Consider the following 27114-nt stretch of genomic DNA (forward strand, 5'->3'; position numbering starts at 1 on the left):
AATCCCTTTCCCCATTATTCAGCTACTTGGCACCAGTCTCCTCATAAAAGATTTCATATATTTGTACAAGAAATAGTTAAAAACACAGACACAGTCTTCACAGGTAATGAAGTTTTTTTTTCATTTTGTAATTTTAAACACTATGGATTTAGACAGCAGCTGTGATTATCTGTTAGTTTAAATCACCAGAAATCATTTTGACACAACACAGAAACATTTATAAAAAAAACCAAAACAACAACAGCTGTCTAGCTGTTCTTTGTAGCTGATAGGTGCACTCCTTTGATTGTTCCATAGCTAGAGCAGAGCTTCCAAAATTAAACTTTGAATTCCTTAATCAGCTTTCTCACCTTTTTTTTAGACCTCCTTAAATCCTTCCAATGGAACCTTTAAAAGCTCATTAATTAAATTTGTGGCATCCAACTCCTTTTTCGCCATTACTTCGCTGTGGCTTGGACCTGCTTCTCAAATTCAAAGCTACTAAAGGAATTGACGCAGTGAGTGATCAAAAATTCAAAGGACAGCTGAGTTCTTACATTAGCATTGCACACGTAAGCAAAGAGATATGACAATTCTAAGCTCAGTTTCCTTTTTCAACAATGCTGGTCAACCTTTGAAAGTGTTCCCGATCTCACTGGTATTTACTCTGCATATTACTCCGCCAACCTACCTGGGAGAAAACCAAAGAAATGCACCCTCCGCTTACAGTTCGAGCACAAGGGACTCTGGGAATGTTAACAACTGAGGCGATATGGCATCAATTTGCTTAATATATCTGAGCATTACTCTGTAGTGCATTGTGGGGTACACTGGAAGAGTACGTCATACCCAGAATTCCTCTGTGGGAAAAATGGCTCCATTAACCTTGAGCTAGTTAAGAGTCTTTTATCTCTGAGAGTGAAGAAGAGAGAACGAGAGAGCGAGAGAAAGAAGGCGGGGAGGAAGGGGGAGAGAGAGGTTTGAGAATACACAACAGCAAAGCAACAGCAGAAATTAAAAGGTTTACAGACAGTGGAAGCAGCATAAGGTGACATTACAGAGGAAGGCCACCACACAAAAACCACTAACCCCCAAGAATCACTGGTTCACTAGGACTGCAGGAATGGGACTTTACCACTCCGGACTAGAGATAAAGCACAGAGAAGACAAAGGACAAAACAACTACATTAGCTTAGTATATACTGCATATAGTAACACACATTGAAACTGCAATGGGACTGACAGCCAAGGACACTTACACATTGTACACATTACAGTTCTCACATCTGTTATTAGATGCCTTAACAAACAGCTGCCAAAGATGGAGTGGAAGAAGAATTTATATTTGACAGTCATTTGGAGTGTTTGACACTACACTGTGATTTCTGGCAACAAAGACAAAATAGGAGATTTCTTTTCTTTTACTTAATGTGCAGTTTTCAGTTGTAGTTATCTATTTCAAGCTTATTAACCCATTCTTTAGTTTTAAAACATATTGGTTTAAACACTAGAAATAAGGAAAAAAAACCCCAGAAGTACCCAAATCAAAGAACAAAAAGAAATTTACAACCTTCCTTCTATAATATTAAATGAAAACCAAAACAAAACATGTTAAATAGTTCTTCTGTTTTTTTCTTTTTTCTTTTTTTTTTCTCCGAAGTGTTATTTGATGTTGTAAAATTAGCCTCAGTTACACTGAGAAAAGAATAAAGCAAAACAATATGCACCTAAGAAACTGCTCCTCACGTCAATTAAACTGAGTTTTTGTTTTTAAGCGCTTTTTGAAAACGGCTTCCTGACCCATTTAAATTTGATATGAGGCCATGCTTGTTAGTTTGGAGGTAAAAAATTTTAAGTCCTGCAGCAAATGTTAATGAGGGCTTTTGTCTTAACTAACCAAGGAGACTGCAGCACCCAACTATAAACCAGTACGGAACACATTCTTTCCAAAAAACCCAGCCCACAAGCTGCATATTGTATGAAGACATTACAGATTAATAAATGATAGCACCATGGTTTTAGAAATTAAGTTAAAGTTTCAGTAATTAACATTTAGTCCAACTTTTTAACATTCTAGTCACAGGCCAGAAATTAACTTTTTAAGAACCCAAATTATTTTATGTGCAAGTAAGAAAATCTTAACCATAAAAAGAGAATTAAACTCTGCATAAAATTCTAAAATACTATCCCCTATTTTTAAAGGAATTAGGAACAAAAACCCCTTTTCATTTGACTTAGTCAAACAGGGCACATTGTTTATGCTTGTCTTTTTTTAATCTTGATCATATCAAGATCATTTTGAAGTAAAACCAATGGTTGTCACTTTAAAATCTCTTTACCACAACACTGAGTATTCTATGGCAGAGGCATACACATATTAAAGGCATCTTAATAAAGATGCAAAGGAAAAAACACACATCTCGGAAGAAGACAAAATGGCAGGCAACTGGTACTTCAACTCTCTGAAGGCAAAAATAAAAAAATATCTTTACATTAAAGAATAAGTCAAGTTAAAGAGAAAGGGAATGAAATGGGGACCATCATATTGAGAGAATAAGCTGACCTGCTCAAATTCAAAGTGCTAGAATTAAAGGTCTAAATTAAAACATAGTCTATGCCTCAGAGTATAACACTGAACACAGTATGTGGTCATATTTCAATCCTCTTTCCGTTCCAGAGTCTGTGTAGTGTGAATGCCGTTGCTGTACACAGGAAATGGAAGAGTGGAAAAAAGTCCCTCGGCAGTTGTGAACACATTCCCTGCAGGCATTTGGGTCAGGCTGGCCCCACTCACAGCACTTCCAAATGGTCCCGACATATTGAGGCGGTGAACGTGGTGGTAGAGCATTTCCATCGGCGTTTTAGGATCCAGCCCAAAGCTGGGGCTGTTAACATCAACAAAGTTAACAGCGTGGGTGTTGGGGAGGAGGTTGCCCTGCATGGCTAAAGTAACTTCAGCTGGAGCATACCGAATAGTGCCAGTGGTGTAGACCCTCTGAGCAGCAGTGCTGGTCGCAGCAAGGGTTCCCGTTACCCTGTGAACCAAAGGAAGCACCACATTGCCTGCTTGTAACCTCTGAAGGGCTTCCAGGTCCCCAGTGTACAACAAGGAGTTGGAAGTTGTGGGACCTCCGGGGTGTTTGTCCCGTGGAGATGCTGAAAGTGGGGGTGACAAAGGGTCAGAGGACACAGGAGCCAAGGCCGAGTTGGATGAGGTGCTGAACTGAGTTTTACGGCTGGCAGTATTTTCAGTCCCTGGCGGGGTGAGAACGGAGTCTGGAATGGAGACATGTAAACTACTGCTGGCTTGGGGGGAAGGGAAGTGCTCAGAGCTGGGGGGCTTGGTCATACTGTAGGGTGATTCATTCCTTGAGATTTCCCTGTTGGGTGGATAATTCCAAATACTGCTATCATTATCAAAATTGATAGGTTCTGAGATTTCTGTTTTAATTTTGAGCACTGAGGCACTGTTTGGCGACGAGAGCAGCTGGGGCTGGTCCACCAAAGCAGAGTCAAGTCCATTTGGACTCGAGGTGCTTGACAGCCTTCTCCGGGTCATGCTGCCTCCCTTTTGCTTTTTTCTCCTCTTCTTCCTCTTTTGATGTTTGCTGGAAGACTGGGCATTTACTTCCCCTGCACTGTCTGAGTCCTTGGCACTGTCCGAGGTCAGTGATTCACAGTTCTGCAACCGCAAGTCTGACTCACTCTCAACATAGCGCTCTACCTTGATCTGCATAGAGCCAAGAGTGCCAAAACTGTCCTCAGGGGCCTTTTGATTCTCAAAGTCAGAGTTTTCAAAGCTGTCATCGCTGTCCCTGCTGTCCTGGTTGCTGGAGCTGTTCCCATCATCATTACAGTTCATTTCGTTATCCGACTGATTTCCTGACTTTTTCCTGTCGGATTCAGGGTCTTCACTGTTTTCTGATTGGTTTCCTTTCTCATCTGACTTTGAGTTCTCATTGTCCTCTGGAGCAAATGGAAAGTGAAAAAAAAAACAACAAAAACAAACCAAAATCAAACATCAGCAACAGGAACATAATATTATCACCCAAGTCTAGATTTCTAGCTACCAACGATATTTGATTGCTGTAAACTTTTTTTGGCAAGAGGTGCTCTCTTCTGTAGAGCCACAATTTTTTGCAAAGCTGTGTTGGGATAGTTTCAATCACCATGCATCTCTCTGACTCAGGACTGTTGGTGCACTAAAAGCCTATCCTACATGGCCTGCACCTTGACTGAGGGGGGGCTCTTCATCTGCTTGCTGGACAAAAACAATTTTGACAGCTGTGAGCAGAACAGTGTTGTAGCTGTGTCATCCAAAGAGGAGTCAGTGAACAATCCCATTATGACCGTTATGTTCTGGTCATTGTTCTTTCACATCCATGTTCTCTTACAGTGGACAGGGATCCAGGTGTAGCACTATGTACTAATGAAGATTCTGGTCCTCTTATCTCATTTTCCTCTCACCATTGCTGCTTTCAAAGTGGCACAGTGACTCTGACTTCAGTGGAATTACTGCTCATTTCCTCCCGTGTTAGAGGAGAAACAGGTCATACATGTATAAATCAGAATGAATAAACCAGTTATAACAATTTTATTATGTTGCTAGACTGTCTTCTCATATGCCCCTGAAGGGCAACAAAGAATTAAAAAAAAAAAAACCAGGCAATGAATTAAACTCTTGATTGATCCAAATCATCTAAGTGCCATTGAAAACAGCCCAGCTACAGCACTGAGAAGCTGTCACTCTTCTCCCCTGAATTCATTTAGTTGTGTTTTAGATTTTTACCTAATTCTAATACAGATGAGATAAACACTCAAGCCCACTGGACTCAGACAGCCAAAGCAGCTTTGAGAATGAATACTCTCCATTATCACACTATGTTTGAAAGAGTCATGAAAGGCTTCAGGAGACCCTGTCTTTTACAGACCAGCCAGAAATCTTTTGTTGGGAAATAAAAGATGTTTTTTCACTCATCAGAGCCAAGTACTACCCTTTTCAATATACTCATTTTAAGGGGAGAGGGGAAGGGCCAGTTTTCCTCTAAAGATTGGTTGCTCCTGGAGCCATGTCAATACCAGTTTCCCAGAAGTGCTGGAGAAGGTGGGCTTGACAGGGAAGCTGCCTGAGGATTCAGAGCAGTGCACTTCACAAGTCAGTGGGAGTTCTGCTTGAGTCAGCAGCAGCAGAGAGATGCTCCCTTTTGAAAAATAAAACCCACAGAAGCAAAGTAACAGCCATAACCCCCTACATCTCACCCAGCTTTTTGTTCCACATTGGCTTGAATTTCTCCTACAATTTTTTCCTTTTTTTTGAAGATGCTTTGTTTTAAGGCCATGGTTCCTAGCTGGTCAAGAGTGGGCTTAGGGTGACGTGTCTAAAGCTGCACAAAATTTGCCTGGGCTTTTATCAGAACTTGAGCTGAACTTGTTGGTTTCATACGAGATGCTGCTACAATTTCAGGTTCTTTGGCATTTCTATTTAATTATTTTGTAAGAAACAACCCCTGCTGTCTTCCCAGACATCTCCTTCTGAGACGTGCACATCTGTGCACCTTTGAAGAATGCCCCCTTGCCCTCATTGGCCTTAGGAGTAATGAATGCACATGCGTTTCTCAGTTGGAGAAACTTACAGTGCACACGGGAATAGAAATGGTTCTCCACGTGTATTATTTGGCTATTTAGGAACAAAGGCAGCATAAAGGAAGTACTGGGAATGGGTGAAGAGATTCCCAATGACAGTGGGCACTAAGCCTGTATGTCTGCCTAATGTTGACTTAAACCATCAAACTGATTTGTCAAAGGAGAAAAAGGCAAAGATCAAAGAGAACATCCATATCATATAACATTAAGGCATGATCCTCTTCTTGTTTTTGATTGATTTATGTCACCGTGATCCGTTTTCTCCAGATTTTTTGGTTGTTATTATAGACACAAGAGAAGAATCATATACATATATCATATACTACAACAGAGTAACATCCTTAGTTCTTGGCCCACAGTAAAACATCCTCCTTTCAAAGCTAGATGATCTGTATCTGTGCCTAGGTAACCACTTTTAAAACTAGTGGGGAATGTGTGAACTGTCTGTGCACTAGACGATCTGTAGGACTAACTTGCACATTGAATTTTACAAGTAGAGTTAGCTTTTGAAAAACAGCTGAAGTCCAAGACTTGAAGAGCTTAGAAACAAGTGCTTGAACCCCTACCTTCCAATAAAATATAGTTCTTTCAACCCAAGAAAACCCTCAAATTTTGCAATCTTCACTGCCCCCTAGTGAGACGCTTAAAAATTTTATTTATACAGGAAAAAGGGTCATAAAGACTGACATTAGTGGCCTTTTTTCAGAACGTATGCCTACTCTGGAAAGGCAAGAACTAGAATTATATTCAACAGTTACAATCCCAGGTCCTCTGCACAAGGCACAATACTTGTTCATAAAGCTTAGCTGGGAAATGAAATATTTAGTTCAGTGCAATATAGGCAAAGATGCATGCATGGAGTGAAGAGAAATACTGAGGAAATGGGGATCCTGTGGAAATGCTGAGGTCATTAAAAAATTTGCTAGTATTTTCCAATTTATTTTTCCAGGATTTTTTTTTTTTTTTTAATAGAAAAAACCTTGAGAAGTAAAAGCAACTGGAAAGCAAACCACATGGCTGCCAGGATATGAACCTTTTGTGGGTGTAAAGGCAAACCATGTGTGTTACCTGAGTTGTCCTTTGAGTCTGATTCAGAGTCAGAGGTCTCTGAGGATTCTGAGGTTTTCTCTGGCAGATGAGGAAGTTGTGCAATATCCATTGGAGTGTCCTTGTACTCTGGGTTACTGAAGGGGAGACAGCAAATAAAATCACAGCTGGATGATTTGCACATTCATGGTTTTTCCCTCTTCATATCAAAGTTCAGGAACAAAGAACATAAATAGGAAGAATACCAAACACAGAAACATACATGTTTGGCTACTCAGAGCTTCACAGCAGGGATTTTATGAAGGTTTATTTTAATACTGCTGTCAAATTCTTATATTGACCAGATTCTAAAACTCGTTTGAGTCTAGTGAAGTTTTAGAGCTATCAGAGCATTCTTACTGAAGTGGGACACCATGGCTTGTGTGATATCTAGCAGTAAAGCTACACTGTGTAATCATCCAACAACAAAATATCTTGATTTTGATCCCATTACTGTGCCTGGAAGGACAGAGAGGGTGTTTTAACTTTTCCAATCTGTTTCCCTCCCACCGGCAATGTCTATTAGAGTTATCTCTGTAACAATGTTGTCTATCAACCTTGCCAGAGCTCTTTCAGTACCTGTTTTTCTCAACGTTTCTGTTTTCCACACTTTAATCAAGCAGATCATACGGTTAGGACTAGAGAAAATGACCCCTTCTCAAAAGAATTTGGCCAAAAAATAGATAAAAAAGGTTATATATTTTTTAAACGCTGCACACATGCATCCACATCACCAAGAAACCAAAAGCAACCACTCTAACTGTATGACAGATGCACATGTGCATGTTAAGATGCATATGTCAGGGATAAAGAACTGTCAACACACCCATTATAATCATATCTTCATCTGCTCATGTGGTGCTCACCTGTGACTTGTTAGCAATGAACATGACTGCAATGTAAAAAAGCTAAACTACCAGAGAAACTGAAAAAAAACCCTCAAATCCTATGATTTTTCTTGGTTTGTACCTTTCAAAATGTGTTCTTTTCCCAAACCCATGCAAAGGCAAGGGAACCAACAAAGATAGGCATAAGAGGCATAGGAATGTTGAAAACAGACAGTCTTTAATCATTTCTGAATAGGTAAGCATTGCTATGCAGTTCAAATTCCAGCTTGGTGATAGAGCAGAAAATCCTCAGTCCTGTGTAGAACAATCTGAGGCAGCACTGGGGGTGACTGACACACTGTCACAATGACAGGGTGATCATATTCAGCCTCTTACAGTGTACTTGCGAAAATTCAGAGTTCACACAGTTCACATTGAAACACCATTCTTACAATTATCATCTTTATGGTTTTGTCCTGACAAAGTGACTTTATTCTGTTGCATCCCAGGGCAGTCCCCAAATTTGCCCCCTCCAAGCAAAGATGTTTGAGGGCTTTCACACTGTGAATAACAAGTTGCCAGAACAAGAACAGCGTTAATCCTCCCTGTCACTATAATTAGTCTATCCTTTTATGGACAGCTGAATCATACTTTCTAATGCATGGAAATGTATACAGACCACTACTCCTGCTAGGAGTAGACCTAATTATGCCTTGATCTGTCATTAAAATATTATTTGGACATTTGGATCTTTTGTGGATTCCAGTACTAGGAGAAATCTAAATTAAAAATACAAATTCAGTGGAGAAATTAATCTTTCTCTAGCAGACGGGTAAAGGCAATACAGCAGAAAGATCGGGTTCTGGGAGGACACTTGGGGAAGACCACACTGCTTTTCTTTTCTTTGTTAGGTATAGTCTGTTGGTAGAGGAAATTATTTTGTGGGGCATTTGTGGACTTCGTTCACTATTGTCTAGAAAGCAGTAAAGGGCCACTTTTCCAGCTAGAATATTAACACATCTCTGGGCATTTTGAAGCGCTGTTAGGACTAGGGCAGTGAAGCTGTACTTTCAGTATAGAACTGGCGGGCTTAAGCCAACCTCTTGAAATGCTTCATTTTGCCTCAGTCTTGCAAAAAGAGAAAAAATGTAGCAGGATAAGGATATATGCAGAAGTGCCTGTGCTCAATCATAGCAGGACAGAAACATGCAGACCCCAGCGAACACTCCACTGCTATGGAAGGTTTCCCACAGTATTCTCAGTGTTCTCCTGCCAGCGGTCGCTTCCTCGTCTTCCCCAAAAGAGGAATCAAAAGTATTTCAACATGCAAGTTTAGGCGGGCACAGTCTCTTCAGGGCTTGCTGGACTTGGCGTAATAAGTTACAGTCTAACCCCTAGACATCACTTTGAACTCTCATGGCATCAAAGCAAATGTAACAAACCATGACAAGCGACTTAAAAGGAGAACAGGCCAGGAAACGACAATTGCATTTCATGATGATCTCTAGGTTTCAAATTTTATTTGTTTGTTTGTTCTGCTCTGGAATGAAACAGAACCCCTCCCCCCCCCCCCCCCCCATCATATTGAATGTTTTCACAAAACGGAATGCATTGAAAGGTATTTTCAGATGAGAAAGGTCAGGCTTATAATTCACCATCTCTTAGTGACTGTTGGTCTTCCCTTGAGCTCAGAAACCAAACCTTGAAAAATACTTATGCTTTGGTAAAACAGAATTTCTCAGGGAAGAGTCTTAAATTCGGGAGATTTCTATTACTTCTGCTCAAGATGGTTTTAATAGTTTTAATTGCTACTTTTTTTTTTTTTTTTTTTTTTTTTTTAAAGTGTGAATACTGTCTGATGGTTACCTGAGCAACATATTAGTTCAAGGCTTTTCTCCTGAGAAAATTCCTCTCTCTCTGGAGTGAACTGGCAAACACCTTTCAGAGAAACCTTGCTGTAGCATTCCAGAAGTTTGCTTCCATGCATTTGCAGTAACGAAATAAACCAGTGCCCAACACTCCACACCAGATTTTGTAACACAACTACTGAAAGCTGGTGTGGATCATTTTTATATTTGAGCCCAAGCTGAGTAGATTTCAGAGCAGTGGAGGCATGCAATAAAATGGTGGTGGGCTCATTTGAAGACTAAGGCAGCTTAATAATTCAAGAATATTCCAGTGTCCTGAGGCATGAGAGGTGTCTCAATAAATACAACCAAATGGCACTGTTTTTTGACGTGGACCATATGAAAATTTCTTCTCAACTTTCTGCAGTAAGCAATTGATTTTTCACTAAAACTCTCACCAATAGAGACATGCAACACACAGCAGTTCAGGTGGGAGAAGTGACTTACCTAAGAAGGTAATTGACCCATATGATGTTCTTCTCACTTGCGTTCTTGGCATTGACAGCTATGGTTGCACTAGACTGTATCCAGATATAACCTCCGTTCTTCTGCATCCAGCGGTAATACTTTGTTACACATTGGCCCTTATTCAGCACTGGCAAAAAAATACAAACACAACAGAAGCAAGATATAGTGCATGTTAGAACTGCCGTAAAATGTACAACATGCCACAAGTATGAGCAGAAGATCCTTGGCTTCCTTTAGGTTTAAAGTAGCACGTCACTGAGGTGACAAACGGGATCTCAAGATCAGTATAACTAGCTGTATGTTTTACAAGTTTTTAAAGTATAATCTGTTTTTGGAAACTCTAGTGGAAGAAGGAAAGTTAAAAGAACTACAGATCTCTCTGGTTCACAGAACACTTATTGCTGTGTGGACATTTTCAATGCACTCAATGTCAAACTGTAAAAAGAGAAAAGGAAAAAAAAAAGAGGCAAATTTTTATGTGATTTATTCATAGCTCCTAGGTAGACCTCTTTGAGATTCTGGATATTTGAAAGGTTTGGGAAGATACTCTACCCCTGCTGCTTTGATCATTTCTCCTTATTGCAGGCGATATCAACCACTGAACTTATACATCTGTTTCTTTGATCTTGTCAAACAGAATTTACAGTTCTCAGATGAACCAAATCTCCACTGGTCAGTGGGGGGAAAATCTTGGGAGAATTTACTTTCTACCAGAGCAAAGTAAATCCACCAACAGACTCAGAAAGAGGCCTAAGGGAGGCAGAGAATGGCTTGGTTAGAGCCAGAGAGTGACAGCTCTCTCTGATCTTTGAAATAGGCTAGGAAACAGAGAAACAAGTAAAAGCAATCAGTTATGTGAAATAGTGTTACTAAACATTCACAGCAAGACAGCGTAAAAAGGCAGATGTTTAAAGTAATACTTCAGCCAAAATATTGCCAAGTTGAAAGAGATTTGGTTTGTATTGGATGCTTCAGCATCAGGAGAAGGTGAAAAAACGCAATTCTTACAGTGCAAGTGAGCAGCAAGATTTTAAAGAAAACCTAAACTATACAAAATCTCGGTACTATTGTTACTGGAACACTTACTCCGCATTTCTCATTAATCCCATAAAGCTGTGTGCACTAGAGGGCAGTGTGCATTCATATACACCCCCTGCTTTTGTCATGTCCTTGTCTCTGTCTGCTAAAATGAAAAACCTCTAACTGCTGTAATAAATTTGGCTAAATTAGCTGCTAAATGGTTATCTCAAGTAATATGTATTTGCATTAATCATCTTGCTCTAAACCAGAACAAGCCAGAGTCCTAAAGACGTAGTAAATTCATATTGTCCATTTAATTACGGCTAATAAGTGCTTCATATACAATAGTTTCATGAAGTACATTTTGATTTTTTTGTAGAGGGAAAAGAAAAAAGTCACTTTGGAAAAGAATAAGTATATAAGGCTGTTAAAGTTCCTATCATAAATGTGACAAATGACACTTTGGAGCTTTCAAGTTAACCAAATGTCTATACCCTAATTATACGTATGAATGTATCTATATCTAAATCCGTGTACAACAGATATCTGCAGGGAAATATATTTACAAAGGCAGCCAAACAAACACAGATATTTTCTTACTGTGGAGGGATGCCCCAATCCGTACTTCTATTTTTCAGCTACTGAATAAAAAAATGCATGTAAAAAAGTGCAATTGTAAAATGAAGGTAAAGTGCAAGTTAGGTTCAGCTGTAATATGAACAAATATTTGTGATCTGGGTCTTGTTCTTTTTCAGCAACCTCTAGTTAACTATGTTTGTTTCCAGCAGAGACCCATAAGTTTCCCTAAATTTTTACTTCTATATGCCAAGCTCCAAATATTCTGCTATGATAATTCATCGGCTTCAAAACCTCATTATACAGCAGAATGAAGATAAAATATGAACAATTGACTACCCAGCATTTCTGTCAAACCAACACTGTATGCCACTTTAGAAAACAATTTCACATAAATTAGACCAGCTTTATCAGTTATGAAGAATAAAGGAAGTATTGCTGTAAGTTTGGATTACGGCAGACTTTTCCATTTCAGTAAAATAGGGCATTCAAAATACTCTGCTTACAGCTGACAGTAACACTGATATACCTGGAAGTCTGGAGCGATATTGGGTCCTTTCTGGAAATCTGAACGCCCACAGGTGCGTGCATAAACTAGTAAAATCCATCGGCACTTATATCTACTAGTGATACTGTGGTCTCTATAACGGTTTTTATCTGAGCAGTTTACCATGCGCTACAAATACAAAAGGATGAATCCTCACAGCTGCTCACACGCACATTTGAAAGTCAAGGTACCAGCTGAGTCAATAGTCAGTGACTGAAGAGCACATGGCAATTCTGTGTACTGATAGCTATGAGGACCCAGAACCCCCAGCTCTTTCAGTTCATTCCATTCTAGACAAGTCCTTTCTCCTTTGGTACCTTTTATATTGGTTGTTGCACCACTGGAAAAGTCTATGTCATGAGCTGATTCAGAACTATGGAAAAAGGTGGAAATTAGAACCTTATAAATTATTTCTGAAGGGTAAGGTGCTTGCTGTTTCAAGAAAGACAATTCAGTTGCATACAAACCATCTACAGCCAGAGTTCAGGCTCCCAAATTACTGTACATCTAATAATATTTGAAATGCTGTCTAGAAAATGAGCTCTCCATGAAGTTCATCTACCTGCAAATTCCCACTCTCTGTTTGGCCAGCTCAGATATATTACCACATACACAGGATTTTCCTTCCTGCATCTGTCTAAAGCACATTTCATATGAGGGATCTGTGGACCACGCTCTGAAGGAAGTCCCATGATTCAATATAAAAATTCTCCCTGTAAAGAGATTCTTTGGCAGGCCAGCTGTGCCGTGCTGCTAAATCTGGTTCTTACATCCTTTGAGAGTGCACTAGGCACCCCCAAGCTAGTTCTGAAAGCTCATACTATAGCTTGGGAAGAAATGTCTCAATGTGATGAAAGAGAGAGAGTGAGAAAAATTGAAATGTTTTCTAATTTACGGTATTTTTTTAACTGTTGGCACTGCCAAGCTGAAACTCAGAAATTAGATGAGAATTCTGAGAAAAACAAGCAACAAGAAGGACACATCAGGAAAAGAAATCTATCTGTTTTATTGATAACCTAGTGTTACTGAGTAAAGCCCCGTTACTGGTTTTGTGAAGAAATGAAGGTAAATAATTAGTCCAGCCTGAGCTCTGCTTGTGAAATTAAGTTTTGTTACTAGCAACAGACCACACATTGCAGCTTAGCATTAACTTTGGAAAAAATGATTCCATGTGGACCACATCCTGCACTTATTCAGACTGTACTTAAGGCAAATCCCTTACTGAGAATCAGGGTCCAGCTCTGTATTCTTGTATACTGAGAAATGCAAAGTGTTTTAAACTGCAGTTTGTATTATACATGGAGTACCCAGTCTGGCAGACAATGCAGTACAGGGGAAGGTGAGAGTTGTCATCACATTGATGGGATGGCTTGTGTGACTGAAGTCACACATGATTATGCAGGATTGGGTGTATTGGTCTGTTTGTAAGAACAGCAGGGGAGGTGACTTCTCTTACAGGCTTTGTTTCCTCTGCTAACCAAAATGTTAAGGGGAGTTACATATTTAAGAGAAAAAGGAAAAAAAAAAGGCCTTGTTACTAAGCCATATTGTGTGGAAATACAGAGAAATCTTTCAAATGCTGGATTTCAGCTTAATAGCCATCAGGAACAATCTTTGCAATGAGTCTAACTGTGAACAGGAGAATGAAACAAATAATAAATACTAGGAATAGATGACAAATATAATTTTATATATATAAACCCTTTAATCAAAGGGAATAACTGAGGGTTAATGTTTTTAATCTAGTGACCCTTACATTGGCTGTACAGATATATTCCCTAAAATGGTGGATGCTAAACTTCACTAAAAATTTGCTGAAATGTTACCCAGTTACTCACTTTGAATTCAGTGGTTAGCATGCAAGAAATGCACAGTATGCCATGCTAAGAACTAAAAAAAAAATAAAATCTCACTTATTTCTCAAAGTATGAATATATTGCTATGTACACAGTTCCCAACAGAGGGATTTCAGTGTTCCTTGGTAGCTTTGTGCACAGCAATATTCTTGTAGCAGTGGAGTAAAGGAGGGGGAGAAGAAGAAACAGCCAGTGTTCTTTGCAGAAACCTATTTCTGTTAGAAAATCAAAATAAATCAGTACAAGTTTGTCTTCAGAAATATGGTTACAAAAAGAAAAAGAACATAGTTTCTTCCTGTAAGGATGTTCCGAGAAATCAAAGCCAAAGCTTCTAAATAGTGAGTTGTGTTTTAAAAGAAGGAAGTAGCTTAATTCAGTTTGAAGAGGAGATGAAGAAATTGTGTATCAAAAGCAGTCTTTTAGCAAAGTCTCTTACAAAAGGGCATTTTACTCATGTGCATATGCATTTAAAAGCTACACTATATTGCGTATTCAGGTAAGTATTGAGTAAATAGGAAATGATGAGATCATCTTACATATTCACACAGCTTCACAAAGAGGGTCTTTATAATTGGTGAAAATACTGAGGTTACATCTGCTGTACTATTCATCCTTCTCCTTGAAATACCTTTATCAATGACTGGATGGTATTGATACTGAATTCCCCTTGTGATAAACTTGTAAGAATATTTTAAATTTACTGCATAAGGATGAAAATGCCATACTTAATACCATAGCCGGATACTTAGCTGCAGCCACAAGTACTCTTTCTACATTCACAAAACTGGCAGACGAAACATGAAAAGGAATACTGACTCTTTAATCTCCACTTCTCCACCTAAGGCCCAAGGCAAGCTGACAGGGTAACTTCATTCTGGAAACAGACAGTTTTTTATTTTTTTAATTCTGGATTACTTTTTCTTCTGCTTTTGAAAACTGTGGGCTATAGGGGAATGAACCTGGCATAGACTTAAAACAAGAACAAGTTTCTTTATCTGAAAAGTTACAGTCCTTGATGCTTACAGGAAGGTCATTTTCAAAACCCACAGGAAAAATAGCATCACAGCCAGAAAGAGTGCATGAAGTGCCTTATTTGTTTGTAGCAGAGACAGTTTTTCATTTATAACAGTTCCAAGGATCAAGTGAGCCTTTGATGTTGTAAGGACTTTTCTATAGATTTTACAATTAGTGAGTTAGATGTTTTAAATAGTATGCACAAATTGGATTTTAGCAATGAAAAAAAAAGTACTAAGCAATATCTAACAATGTTAAATAATGTTTGTTACTTAAACAATTATGAGCTAGTTGATAGGAGACCTGGAGACCCTATGTGAGCAAATGTGTACCATCTATATCATTATCCACAAACACTTTGATTTTGAATTTACTACATGAAGTGGGGTGGGGAGGAGGGGATGCAAGTCAGAACAGTGTGCAAATGTGTTCTCTACCCACCAGACTAAAAGTGTGGCCTCCACAGTGGATTGCTTGGGGAAGAATGTCACCTTCCCATCACAAAACTCCCCGTGAGTCACAGTGCTCTACCTCCCCTCACTGCAGACAGCTACTTACCAGCCCTGTGTGACTTCGAGTATCTCAACAGAGTTCTCTTAAGAAAAATAGATGATAACTGTTTAGAAGAATACTGCATTTTTCTCACACCATATGGCAGGAGAAAGCCCTGAGCGCTGGACAGAGAACATAATTTTTATAGGCTTGGGTAGAATGTGATGTATTGTGTCAATAATGCTGACTGACACTTGGCTGCTATCGTGATATGAACATTACAGAGTAATAATTGCTGGCTTCTAAACATAAATTCACATTTTCCAAAGTCAAGTTGGAAGTAGCAGGTCAGATTCATGAAAGAAAACTGTACCTCACTACTCCCCCTTAACTTCTTCATTCACCTGGGATAATTCTTTTAAACTTATACAGACACTCTAAAAATGCTAAGTGTGGCAATCTATTCATTGCTTACTTCTGCAATATGGAATACTGTTTAGTCTTCCAGTGTAGGGATGTTACATACATAAATACCTGACAAATCAGGCAAAAATACAGATCAACAACCTTTGCAGGAAAAAAAAAAAAAAACAAAACAACAAACCCAGCCTTAATCAACCATTTAGAAAATTGTAAAGCTTAAGAATCTTTAAAAACTAAGCAATATTTTTCCTGCCTCAATTTGCAGAAGAGCGAATGTTAAAAGTGATCTGAGTCAAACTGTTAAAAAAACATGGATTCATTATTAGGATTGAAGTTTGTAGCTCAAGGTCATCACTTGCACAAAATAGTGAGAAAAGCCTTGCATGCTACCTGTCTAGCTAGGGAAGAAAAGTAACTCTAAATAGTGAAAATATTTTGTAAAAACATTCATGAATTTTGTAACCTGTCCTAATCCCAGGACAGTGGTATTCCAGCCCTCTGAAATTTATTAAAATCCAGCAAAATCAGAAAAAAAGAAAAGTATTTTGCAGCACTAAGCACCAATCATTATCTCCTACTTCAACAGGAGAGACACTTTCCTTTCTCCCTTTCACCAAGCTGGGAGGAGTGGCTGACACACCAGAAGGCTGTGCTGCCATCCAGCGAGACCTGGACAGGCTGGAGAGTTGGGCGAGGAAAATTTTAATGAAATATAACAAGGGCAAGTGTAGAGTCTGAATCTGGGCAGGAACAACCCCAGGTTCCAGTTGGGGAATGACCTGTTAGAGAGCAGCGTAGGGAAAAGGGACCTGGGGGTCCGGGTGGACAGCAGGATGACCATGAGCCAGCACTGTGCCCTTGTGGCCAGGAAGGCCAATGGCATCCTGCAGTGTATTAGAAGGGGGGTGGTTAGTAGTTCAAGAGAGGTTCTCCTCCCCCTCTACTCTGCCCTGGTGAGACCACATCTGGAATATTGTGTCCAGTTCTGGGCTCCTCGGTTCAAGAAGGACAGGGAACTGCTGGAGAGAGTCCAGCACAGAGCCATGAAGATGATTAAGGGAGTAGAACATCTCCCTTATGACGAAAGGCTGAGGGAGCTGGGTCTCTTTAGCTTGGAGAAGAGGAAACCTCATTAATGTTTACAAATGTATAAATGGTGAGCATCACAAGAATGGAGCCAGGCTCTTCTCGGTGACAACCGATGATAGGACAAGGGGTAACGGATACAAACTGGAACACAGGAGGTTCCACTTAAATATGAGAAGAAACTTCTTCTCAGTGAGGGTGACAGAGCACTGGAACAGGCTGCCCAGGGAGGTTGTGGAGTCTCCGTCTCTGGAGACATTCAAAACCCACCTGGACACATTCCTGTGTAACCTCATCTAGGCGTTCCTGCTCCAGCAGGGGGATTGGACTAGATGATCTTTTGAGGTCCCTTCCAATCCCTAACATTTTGTGATTCTGTGATTCTTTAACATTCTGTGGTAACATACCATTGGCAATGGTTCATCATTTAAAATCACAGTTTTATAATTATGCCTAACAATAACTATTAACAAGAATGTATAATGCTAGGTAAGGTATTTATTTAAAACATTATGTAGGTATTGATCAAATGTAATGACAGAATTATAATATTTAATTCAATGTATTGCTAGATGCAGTTGTCCATGGAAGCTTAGAGCATGCATATCAGAAAAGGTTTCTGTTGTTTCTATAGATAAAAATGATGTAAATAAAGTAACTAAATAACTTTATTTAATGATAAAGTGGATAAAAAATTACCACTAAATTTGTCTACCTAAGATTCTCTAGGTTTTCTTCTCTTTAACTTTTCTTTTCCCTCATGATTTTTCTGTCTCCCCATGACTTTTAAAACTTCAATCCTGACATAAAGTGATTTCTTTCTGCTAATATTGAAACGGTCGTTTAGAAACCCAAGCCTGCTTTGAACATCAACTTCAGACAGAACTTCCATTATCATTAATGAACTCTCTCTGTTCAAACTGGAGGGGAAAAATGAAATCCCAAATCCAAATTTTGCCCTCAGCTACTAAAACGCAACATCAGAGGAGAAATTTGGCCCTGCTTGCTCAAGAAACTTAAATTTGTCCTCCATATCTCTGCTAATATTAATGTCCATAATATGACGACCTATGTAAGATTAATGGGTTTAGAACATAACCCTTTCCATACCAAATGCATCAGCAGACTATATACAATTATATCTTCTACAAATAGGAGAAGAGATAGAAGTTTCACAGAAGCAGATTGGCAGCAGCAATGAATGCCATAGGTTAAAGACGGTCTGTTTCAAGGGAAAGGATTCCTTTAAGCATGCTTTCATTTCTGGGATAAGAGTCCCTGTTCGGGTACTTGGACTAAATGAAATGAGTTGTTTTCTCAGTCTAATCTCTAGAGGAAAGGGATCCACAGCAGAGTGTCATGGTGGCATGGCACAACTGAATGTTCAAATACCCTTCTAACCACCACAAAGATGACATTTTTAAAGCATATTGTCCCTTTGTACCAGATGATTGTAAAAAGAAAAGGAAACAACCCCAAACTTTCCACCTTTCTCGACAAGCCTTAAAAAGATAGCTTAGCACTAACCAAAAAAAAGAAATCCCTTGTAAAATGAAAAGAACTTCTGAATAAGTAAGCATCTTAAGATCTTGGAACCAATACCTAGCAATCTGTGGACATTGCATTCAAAGGCTTCAGATGTTTGGCAGGGCATTCCCAAAAGCCCACTGAACCAAAGTCCCAGATACCAGCCCACTCACTTTATAAGTTATCAGACATCAAAACCAACATTGATCCACCACTGGCCACATCACTCATGGATGGCAAAGCCACAAGTGATTTATGCAGCTTCTTTCAAACGAATGCTAATAAGACCTATTTCAGCACCGTCACATATCTGATATATGCTACATATTTTACGGATACTATTTTCATATCCTTCCAGCTTTGAAAACTGTCTCCCTCAGAGACAAAAGGTCAACTGTCCAGACCTTTGAAAAATAAAAAGGAGAGAAAAAATCAGTAGTTCTAATGTGTTTCTAAAACCCTGTAATAGAAGGCTCCAGGGAGACCTTATAGCAGCCATCCAGTACCTAAAGGGGGCCTACAGGAAAGCTGGAGAGGGACATTTCACAAGGGCATGTAGTGACAGGACAAGGAGTAATGGCTTTAAGCTGAAAGAGGGTAGATTTAGATTAGATCTGAGGAAGAAATTCTTCACCCTGAGGGTAGTGAGGCACTGGGACAGGTTGCACAGAGAAGCTGTGGATGCCCCATCCCTGGAAGTGTTCAAGGCCAGGCTGGATGTGGCGTGAACCTGGTGTAGGTGAAGGTGTCCCTGCCATGGCAGGGGGTTTGGAACCAGACGATCTGTAAGGTCCCTTCCAACCCAAACTCTTCTACGATTCTGTGATTTGCAACGGTTTCTTCACACCTTCACACAGTGACATTTTAGGGTGAAGCATTGCGTAGCCTAGTAAACTACAAATAAAATCCTTAAGCCATCCTTGGATTTTCAGTGGAGCAAAGCTGTTTCTGACTTAGGCTATAAGGTGATGAACATGTTTGGTCTCAGTAATCTTGGAGTCAACCGCAGCAATGAAGGTAAAAAGACATGTGGCTGAACTATTTTTCCCCTTCATTTTTAAAATGGCATACATTTACATTATGTAGCAAAAGTCACCACAGAAATAGTTTAGTGGACAGGAGGTGCACAGTAAAACCTTTTATTCCCATGGCTTTGCAATTTATCTTGTATTTCTACATTTTATCACAAGAATAATATCAAAGCATAAATTCATCTTTGTTGATAAAAAGTTTGCTCACAAAACGCCTTTAAGAAAAAAATAATGAAAATTATTAAGGGACTAACTGGGAAAGCAGAGGTTCCAAGCAGAAGTCAGAGCTCAGCCTTCACTCTATAGGCCCTTAATGCAATAGCTATACTTCTACAGCTGGTACTATATGCATTTTTAATGTAAAAATAGGAGAAGAATTTAGGTGTAAGTTGCAACTGACTATGAGCTACAGAAGACTTAAAATGGAGAGCCTACAAATTGAAATGGGAATGTACTAATCAGTATTGCATTAGATTTAATTTGAAGATGAAATAGCATCAGGAATTAACTTAAAGGGTTATTGATGCAAACTGTATCTGAGGCATCTTGCAAAATAACTATAAATTGCTAAGCTACAGAAGGCAAAACTCTGCAATTAGGTTCAGCGGCTAATGGTTTAAATAGCTTAAAGGTTTAGGTTTATAGAGTTTTTTGGTTTGTTTCCTGTCCAAAAGATCTGATGCTTCTGTTAAACTTTCATATACTTTACATATAGAAAACATTTGTCCAATAGCATATGGTTTGGACATGAAAAACTTAGCCACAAAATATCTTGAAGATCAGAAATTTATAATGATTTAAAATGATTTCTGATTATTTATATGGAAAATCAGAATACCAAATATTACAATAGTAACAACCGTGCTTCACAAACAGGAATGTAAGCATTGGTCTAAATTCTCATCTTACAAGGAATGAAGCAACTATGAGGTAATAGTGTATTATGGAGAAAATAGGGGCACAAGGTGTGCATGATTGCACATTGCAGAGTGTTTTACCCTTGGTTCTAAAGTAACTGGCTTTGGTCAGAGAGCAGACAAAGAAATTAAGCTAGACAGATCAGCATCTCTCATAACCCAAGGAACAATTTTCAGGGGCAAATGCAACATCAGCAAGACTTCAGGGCATGGCTCAAAGACACAGAAAATACTCTTGGTTAGGTGCACATCTCTTAGGATTCTTTAGGACTGAAAAATGAACACTATGCATGGGCTAAAAACAAAGTCCTTGCTCCTTTTTTTCCTTGTATGAATAAAAAAATATTATATGCTTCCATTTCTTTTAGTTTCTTATCTCCTGTTCCCTCATCTCACTCTATCACCACTATCTCCAGTCAAAGAACACAAGGATGCCAGTCTCCAATGCAGAAATCTCTGCTGGCCCATAGTATGGACAGAGAGGAAGATTGTGCAGCTGGTCAGACCAATACTTCTGCAATACTTTGGAAACAAGATACACTAGACTGTCATCAGGATGCCAGGCAGGCTTGGTTTAAGAATTAGCTAAATACCAGACATTCTATCACCCTAATTTAGAATCAATCTTGCTTTTTAGTGATGATAATAAACTTGTACAAACATGAGATTCATTTGTATATTTTAGCATTTTATTTCAGTCCCAGAATGCAAAACCTGACATTGGAATCAGTTTGATTTTTTTGGTGATTGAAGATATTAAGCACTACAAGAGCACTGAAATTTCGATCTGATTAGGATAAAAATTCCTCAGGATCAAAACACTTCTTTTTTTCCCCCTACAGTTTTACTAATTGTGTGCTACTTGACATTGCAGAGTTATTCCACAGCATGATAACAAAATATGTGAAGTGTATTTTAGTGTTAGAAATTATCAACTCATTCTATTTGTTTTTCATGTGTTTGAGGTTATTAAGAGAATAAAAAATTATAACTGATGTGCATAAGTTAAAAGGGTTAGTTCAACTACAGCTGGTAGGCTAAACCACTAAGCAATATTTTTTACAGCAATAGAATTTTTCTACTGAACATACATAAAAGAAATCATGAATATATAACTGATTTAAAAGCAGACTGAGGGGGTAATATCCCTTGAAAAATAGGGGAGCCATGAAAAAGGTGAATGTGGAATAGTTTATTTTCAGAAAGACTGGATTATTCTGACCACTGGAAACCAGATAAAGTAGATCAGAGGGAGTGCTACCAAACATACTCATCAGAGACCTTTGCTTTATGGGAAATGAACTGCCCTGGCTCACGGTTCCTGAGGAATTGTATTTCTTATAGCTGTAAATCAAATCCTGAAGAAACAGGATGATATTTTCTAAGCAATAGCTGAGGACAACAAGTATCTTTTTTGTCAGTATCACGTTTCTGAATTTAGACCTCAATTAGGATTCCAAAATGAAAAAGCATGTATTATATACCAATATATACTTGTGACAGTGTTCTTACAAGCAATATATTAATTTTCAAATGGTGGCACATTGTTCTGTATTTGTCTAAAAGCATATTCATAGTTGCCTTCAGAGGTCTTTACTTTTATACTTCCTTACTGCTTTCTTAATGACCTTCATTGAACAGTAACACCAAGTACTTGATGTTCAATGAATATCATTCATTTTTTCCAATTAAATGGAAGAGGTATACTCCTACAGCATATGACACCCATTCAGTCTCAGCAAGAAATGTAGTTCTTAAATCAAAAAGGGATGTTATGTATGATAAGTGTCAACCAAAGGGAAATACATACGCACAGCATTGTACTCCAGAGAGCAGTGAGTGTCCATTGCCCTTACTGAGCTCTACAGACAGTCGTAAAACCTGATACAACAGTAATTTTATTAATCTGCTTGATTTCTGATGTTTATTTGACATAAAATGTATCCTGCTAGCTTTAAGATCAGGGATATTTTCTTGCCATTGGAACAAGGGCAATTCTATCCATGCAGGGACTGATGGCTTGGTGAAAATGTATGAACCAGCCTATGCTTGACGTGCAGTTCAAACCTTCAAAGTTTCTATGCAGAGGGAAGTAGAAAGTGAGTATCTCATCAACTTCCCCATTCTTACAAGTGGTAAACTAGAACTGGGGGCACGAGGCATCTTTCTAGGGTATTAGTTGTAGATGCATACCTATGAAATGTAGAACATTCAGCTTCACCTCTTTCATGCCACACATCCTAATGAAGAGCTCCATTACACAGAGCTGGGATTAGGGACTGTATCTGAGCCAGGGTACAGCTAGACCTGCAGTTTTTGAGGGCTCGTTGTGGCCGCTTAGCCAGTTGCTATGTCAGCTGAGCCAACAGCTGAGCCATGATGCTGGATAGTGTACAGGTTGTTAGATTTGAGAACGTTTTAACTATAATCTCTGTGAGAAAGACTTGATTTATTATAAGTGATATCTGTCAGGATTCTACCAGCAATTTATTCAACAAACACAGTGAAGATGAACAAATAGAAGTTTCCCAAACTCCCAAAACAAGAAGCATTATAAAACCAGAAACAGATTAGTAAGGTAGAATTGTAACACAAACCAATTGTCTGGGAGATTTGTGAAAAAACATGATCATTGAAAGCTTGTATGAAACAAGATAGGAACAATATCCCTAAACCTTTTATTTCTGTTTGAAAAAAGCTGATGCTTCAATAACTTGTGGGACTGTCACCATGTATGACTGTGTTGGAATAAATGCAGGCATATGTAGAGTTGGAGCATGAATGTTGTTTTATTAATCCGCAAGGGCATCGAGCTATAACTAGCATAAATCTCTAAGTAGAAATTTTGACCTCACTGAACCTAATGGAATATTTGCTCTTTAGTTCACTGGGGTCAGAATTTCAGTCTATATAAATTTGCTTTTTTAGGGAATAGTCCCCAGGTACGCTGAAGCCAAAGAAAGCTTTTCCATTGACTGTAACAAACCTTTCATTAGGGCAGGAGTTCCTGTTCAAAAGAGTGTTGTCACAGCTATAGTCCTGCAGACCTTATTCACCATTATACTTGTTATGGTCACATTCCTGAAACTGCTTTTGTCTTCTTTTATCTGAGATAGCATTAACAAGGCCTGTTTTTCAAAGTTTCTAATGGGCTGCTATGATCTGAAGCCATCACCAGCCCTCTTGATTTTTTTTTCTGTGTGATTTTGTGCAACATTTCTTCTTTACTTGTTTTTCTCTGATGTCTTTAAATAACCTGGATGAGAAGGCAGGATATACTGGTCTTACTTTTTCCATTTGTTTCTGAAATGTTGTCAGTGAATAGGCAGAATAGCATTTTTATTTATGTTTCTTCCTACATCTATACCTACCATTAAAATTTAGAATTCTTCTTGTTTTAATCTTTAAAAATGATTTTATCTCCTGTAAAATCAATCAAGATTTTTAGCTGCACTCTGTGGTCTTCCAAGAAACGCAACCTTCTCACTTCACTGATTTCTCAAGTCCTGCTTCTGCTTTTCAGTAGGGCTTTCTAACCACTACTTTAGCTTCTAACTGCTCTTCAAAATATTGCATAACATTGTGGGCTTTTTTTTTTTTTTTTCTTCTCATTGTAATCTTAAACAATTATTTCCTATTTTGAACTGGTAAATCTCCTGCATTGTCTATTTTGGCGAACTGCAGTTCTGCTGGCTTTTACCTTCTACAGCCAGTGTCTGCTAGTTCCTGAATTTTAGCTCTAATTTGATTTTCACTAAACCAGGATGATTTTCTAGTTAGGTTTGAACTTGATTTTCTAGGATAGACAAGTTGCTATGAAGTGTTTTGGGGGTTTGAATTTTTTTTATCTTGTTTTTTTCCACAAAGTGTTTTTGTTTTTTGTTTTGTTTTTTTTGTTTGTTTGGGGTTTTTTTGTTTGTGTTTTTGTTTTGTTTTTCTTTTTGTTTGTTTGTTTGTTTGCTTTTTCCAGATGCTAGAGAAGTCAAGCACATCTCTGGGCAAAGATAATGAACCACTTCAGCTTCTGCAGGAGTTATAATGGGCAGGTAGACTTCCTGAGCTATTCCCCAGTCTAATTTCAATGTCAAGATTTTTCATCCAGGGCATGAGTTTGAGCAACACGAAAAGAAAAATGCAAAGTCCTGTACTTGGGATGGACTGATTCCCTGCAATGGTACAGGCTAGGGACTGACTGGCTGAGTTGTTGCTCTGTGGAAAAGAACCTGGGGATCCTAGTGGACAGCACGCTAGACATGAATCAGTAGTGCGCTCTATGGGCTGTACAAAAATGTATAGCCAGAAGATCACCGAAAGTCATTATTCTCCTTCACTCATCGCTCCTTAGCTTGCATCTGCAACCTAATTTTAAGCTCCCAGCACAGAAAATATATTGATAAACTTCGGTGGGCTTAGCAGAGGTCTGTCAAGATGGTTAGGGGCTGGAGTACTTGCCCTGTGATGAAAGGCTGCAGGACCATGCTTCTTCAGCCTGAAGAAGAGGTGGCTTCAGGAGGACCTAATGGCATAGTTGCAAGGAAGTTACTACAAAGATGGAGCTGTGAGCTGCACAATCAAAACAGGGAAATTCCAACTGGATAGAAGAAAAACAAAACAAAACACAAACAACAACAACAAAAAAAACCCAACAACCCACACTGTGAGGATAATCAAGCCCTTATTAAGGATAACTGGAACAGGCCACTCAGAGAAGTTGTGGAAAGTCTGATGTTGAAGGTTTTCAAGATCAGCTGGACAAAAAGCTAAACAATTTGCTTTGAATCAGTGTTGATCCTGTTTTGAGCATGAGGTGGGACTAGATAATATCCCAGAGTCCCTTCCAAAAGGAATGGTTCTATGAACAGCTTGTTCCTATAAGCCAAGAGAACAACTATACATAAAAGATGTAACTAGCCTCACCTATTGAAAAAAAATTGCCTAGCAAGAATAATTATGCTATAGTCACACAGTCCAGTTTGGAATCCCACTGTGCAGGATGCTGATAACACGAGAAAGTCCCTGTGTTTATAAAGCTTGCAATCTAAACAGCTAAACTGGACATACAGTGAGAGCAGGAACACAGTGAGGTGAAGCGATTTTCTAGAAGTCATTCCTGTCTCCAGGCTCTTGAGTCCTAATCCAGTGCTTATACACTGGACCACGCTGCACTCACACTGCCTGCATAGGTCTCTAAGTTTTCTGAAGATGAATGTTTCATAAAGCACATTCTACTTTAGAGAGAAGTGGTCATTCAGAAGATTAAGGTCTTTTCCAAATGGGATGTTCATCTCTGCCAGGTGGTATGTTAAGTCTGAGTCATAAATATCTTTTATTTCTTTGGTCAGATAGTGCAGTGAAAGTGCAACTTGTCATTTCTGACTTCCAGTTTCAAGACGACCAAGTAAGTTTCTGAATTTGTTCACTTCTGAGCAACTGAAGCAATCTCCTGGATACTAAACACTTAAAATGTAAATGATGCAAAATTACTTTGTTAATAATTTTGGATAGTTAAATTTTTTTTTTTCCACAAAAAATGTATCTAACCTAACCCTTTTCTGCCAAATGCACCTTACCTTCTAGAAACTTCAGTGACTATTTGAAAGCTTTACAGAGCTTGATGCCGCTGTTGCTTGCCACATATTATGATAGAAGCTGTCGCTGTTCTCCTGCTTTCTAGTTGCAGTTATCCTCCTACCTGCCCTTACAGATCAAGCAAGGTATTTTTGGACTCAAGGTTTATACTGCTTTCTACTGTAGTCATGTTGTTTTGAAAAGGGTAATTAAATGTGGCTGTATTTGGGTTGCTACCCCTTTATTAGGAAATGCTAGCAGTGCATGGTGCAGGGGGAGCAGAGTTATTAAAATCTGGGACTCTGCATTTAAGAGGCAGTTTGCAGGTAGTCTTTTACATTTAGAAAAACACGTAAGTCAATCATAAATGCAGTCAGTCACTGAAACTTCCAGAGAATTATCTGGCTTCACTGCAGGCACAGATAAATTAGAGATTATGGGCCTAAGTCTCTTTTTGCACCAGGGTAAATCAGGAGCACCATTACTGAAGTCAACAGATCTCTACAAGAAAAGAATTAGGCCCTATGGCTTTTAATAACAGGAATACAAAGAGTTTAATTACAAGGAATCAAGCTGAACCTCCCTTCCCCCATACACAGACATATGCACACACTCTGGTAAGGTTTGTCTCTCGTAACATTGTTGTGCTTCTGTTATCCTGATCAGATACTACCTGTGTGCAAATAACAGGGACTTAGATGCTATAGGGATGGAGGCTGGCTAGATATTAATACACAGGATGGTTAAAACACTGGTAGAGCTGTAGTTCAGTTCTATATTGAAAAATCTGGTGAAATCCCAAATATGCTGCAGTTTTTGACCTCCATGTTATGACTCAGAAATAAAAAACAAAGAGAGGAGTTAATTTTCTGTGCTAGGGAGTTTCTCACCTATGCAATACATCTTTGAAGGAGTAAAATAATGCACAGCACATGTAAATGAACAGTTGCTGGAAGCTTTGGTGATACAAATATTTTTTTTTTTTTATTCCCACATATGTGAACAATCTAACATGTTTATAAAAAAACTTGAAAATAAATAATACAAAAAGTTATATTTGAGCCACCATCTGTGAAACCCTATGACAAAAAAGCAGGTGAAAGATGAAGACCCAAGTTGTGGTATATAAGTAACAGTTCAGGAACAA

General features: G+C 38.7%; 1 protein-coding gene across 2 annotated transcripts in view; it reads right to left on the reverse strand.

Annotated features, from left to right (window-relative positions):
- Positions 1–2633: 2633 nt before the first annotated feature.
- The window catches only part of NPAS3 (neuronal PAS domain protein 3), a 608602-nt gene continuing 584121 nt past the window's right edge, over positions 2634–27114 (reverse strand). For both annotated transcript variants that reach the window (XM_082057395.1, XM_082057394.1), the window contains 3 exons: positions 9890–10037; positions 6691–6806; positions 2634–3945 (listed from right to left, as the gene is read on the reverse strand). In XM_082057395.1, coding sequence (XP_081913521.1) covers positions 2636–3945; positions 6691–6806; positions 9890–10037 — 1574 coding nt within the window. In that variant the 3' untranslated portion in view covers positions 2634–2635. The remainder of the gene's footprint in view (positions 3946–6690; positions 6807–9889; positions 10038–27114) is intronic.

This window comes from Streptopelia decaocto (assembly GCF_964273445.1).
Source record: "Streptopelia decaocto genome assembly, chromosome: 7".
Classification (NCBI taxonomy): Eukaryota; Metazoa; Chordata; class Aves; order Columbiformes; family Columbidae; genus Streptopelia; species Streptopelia decaocto.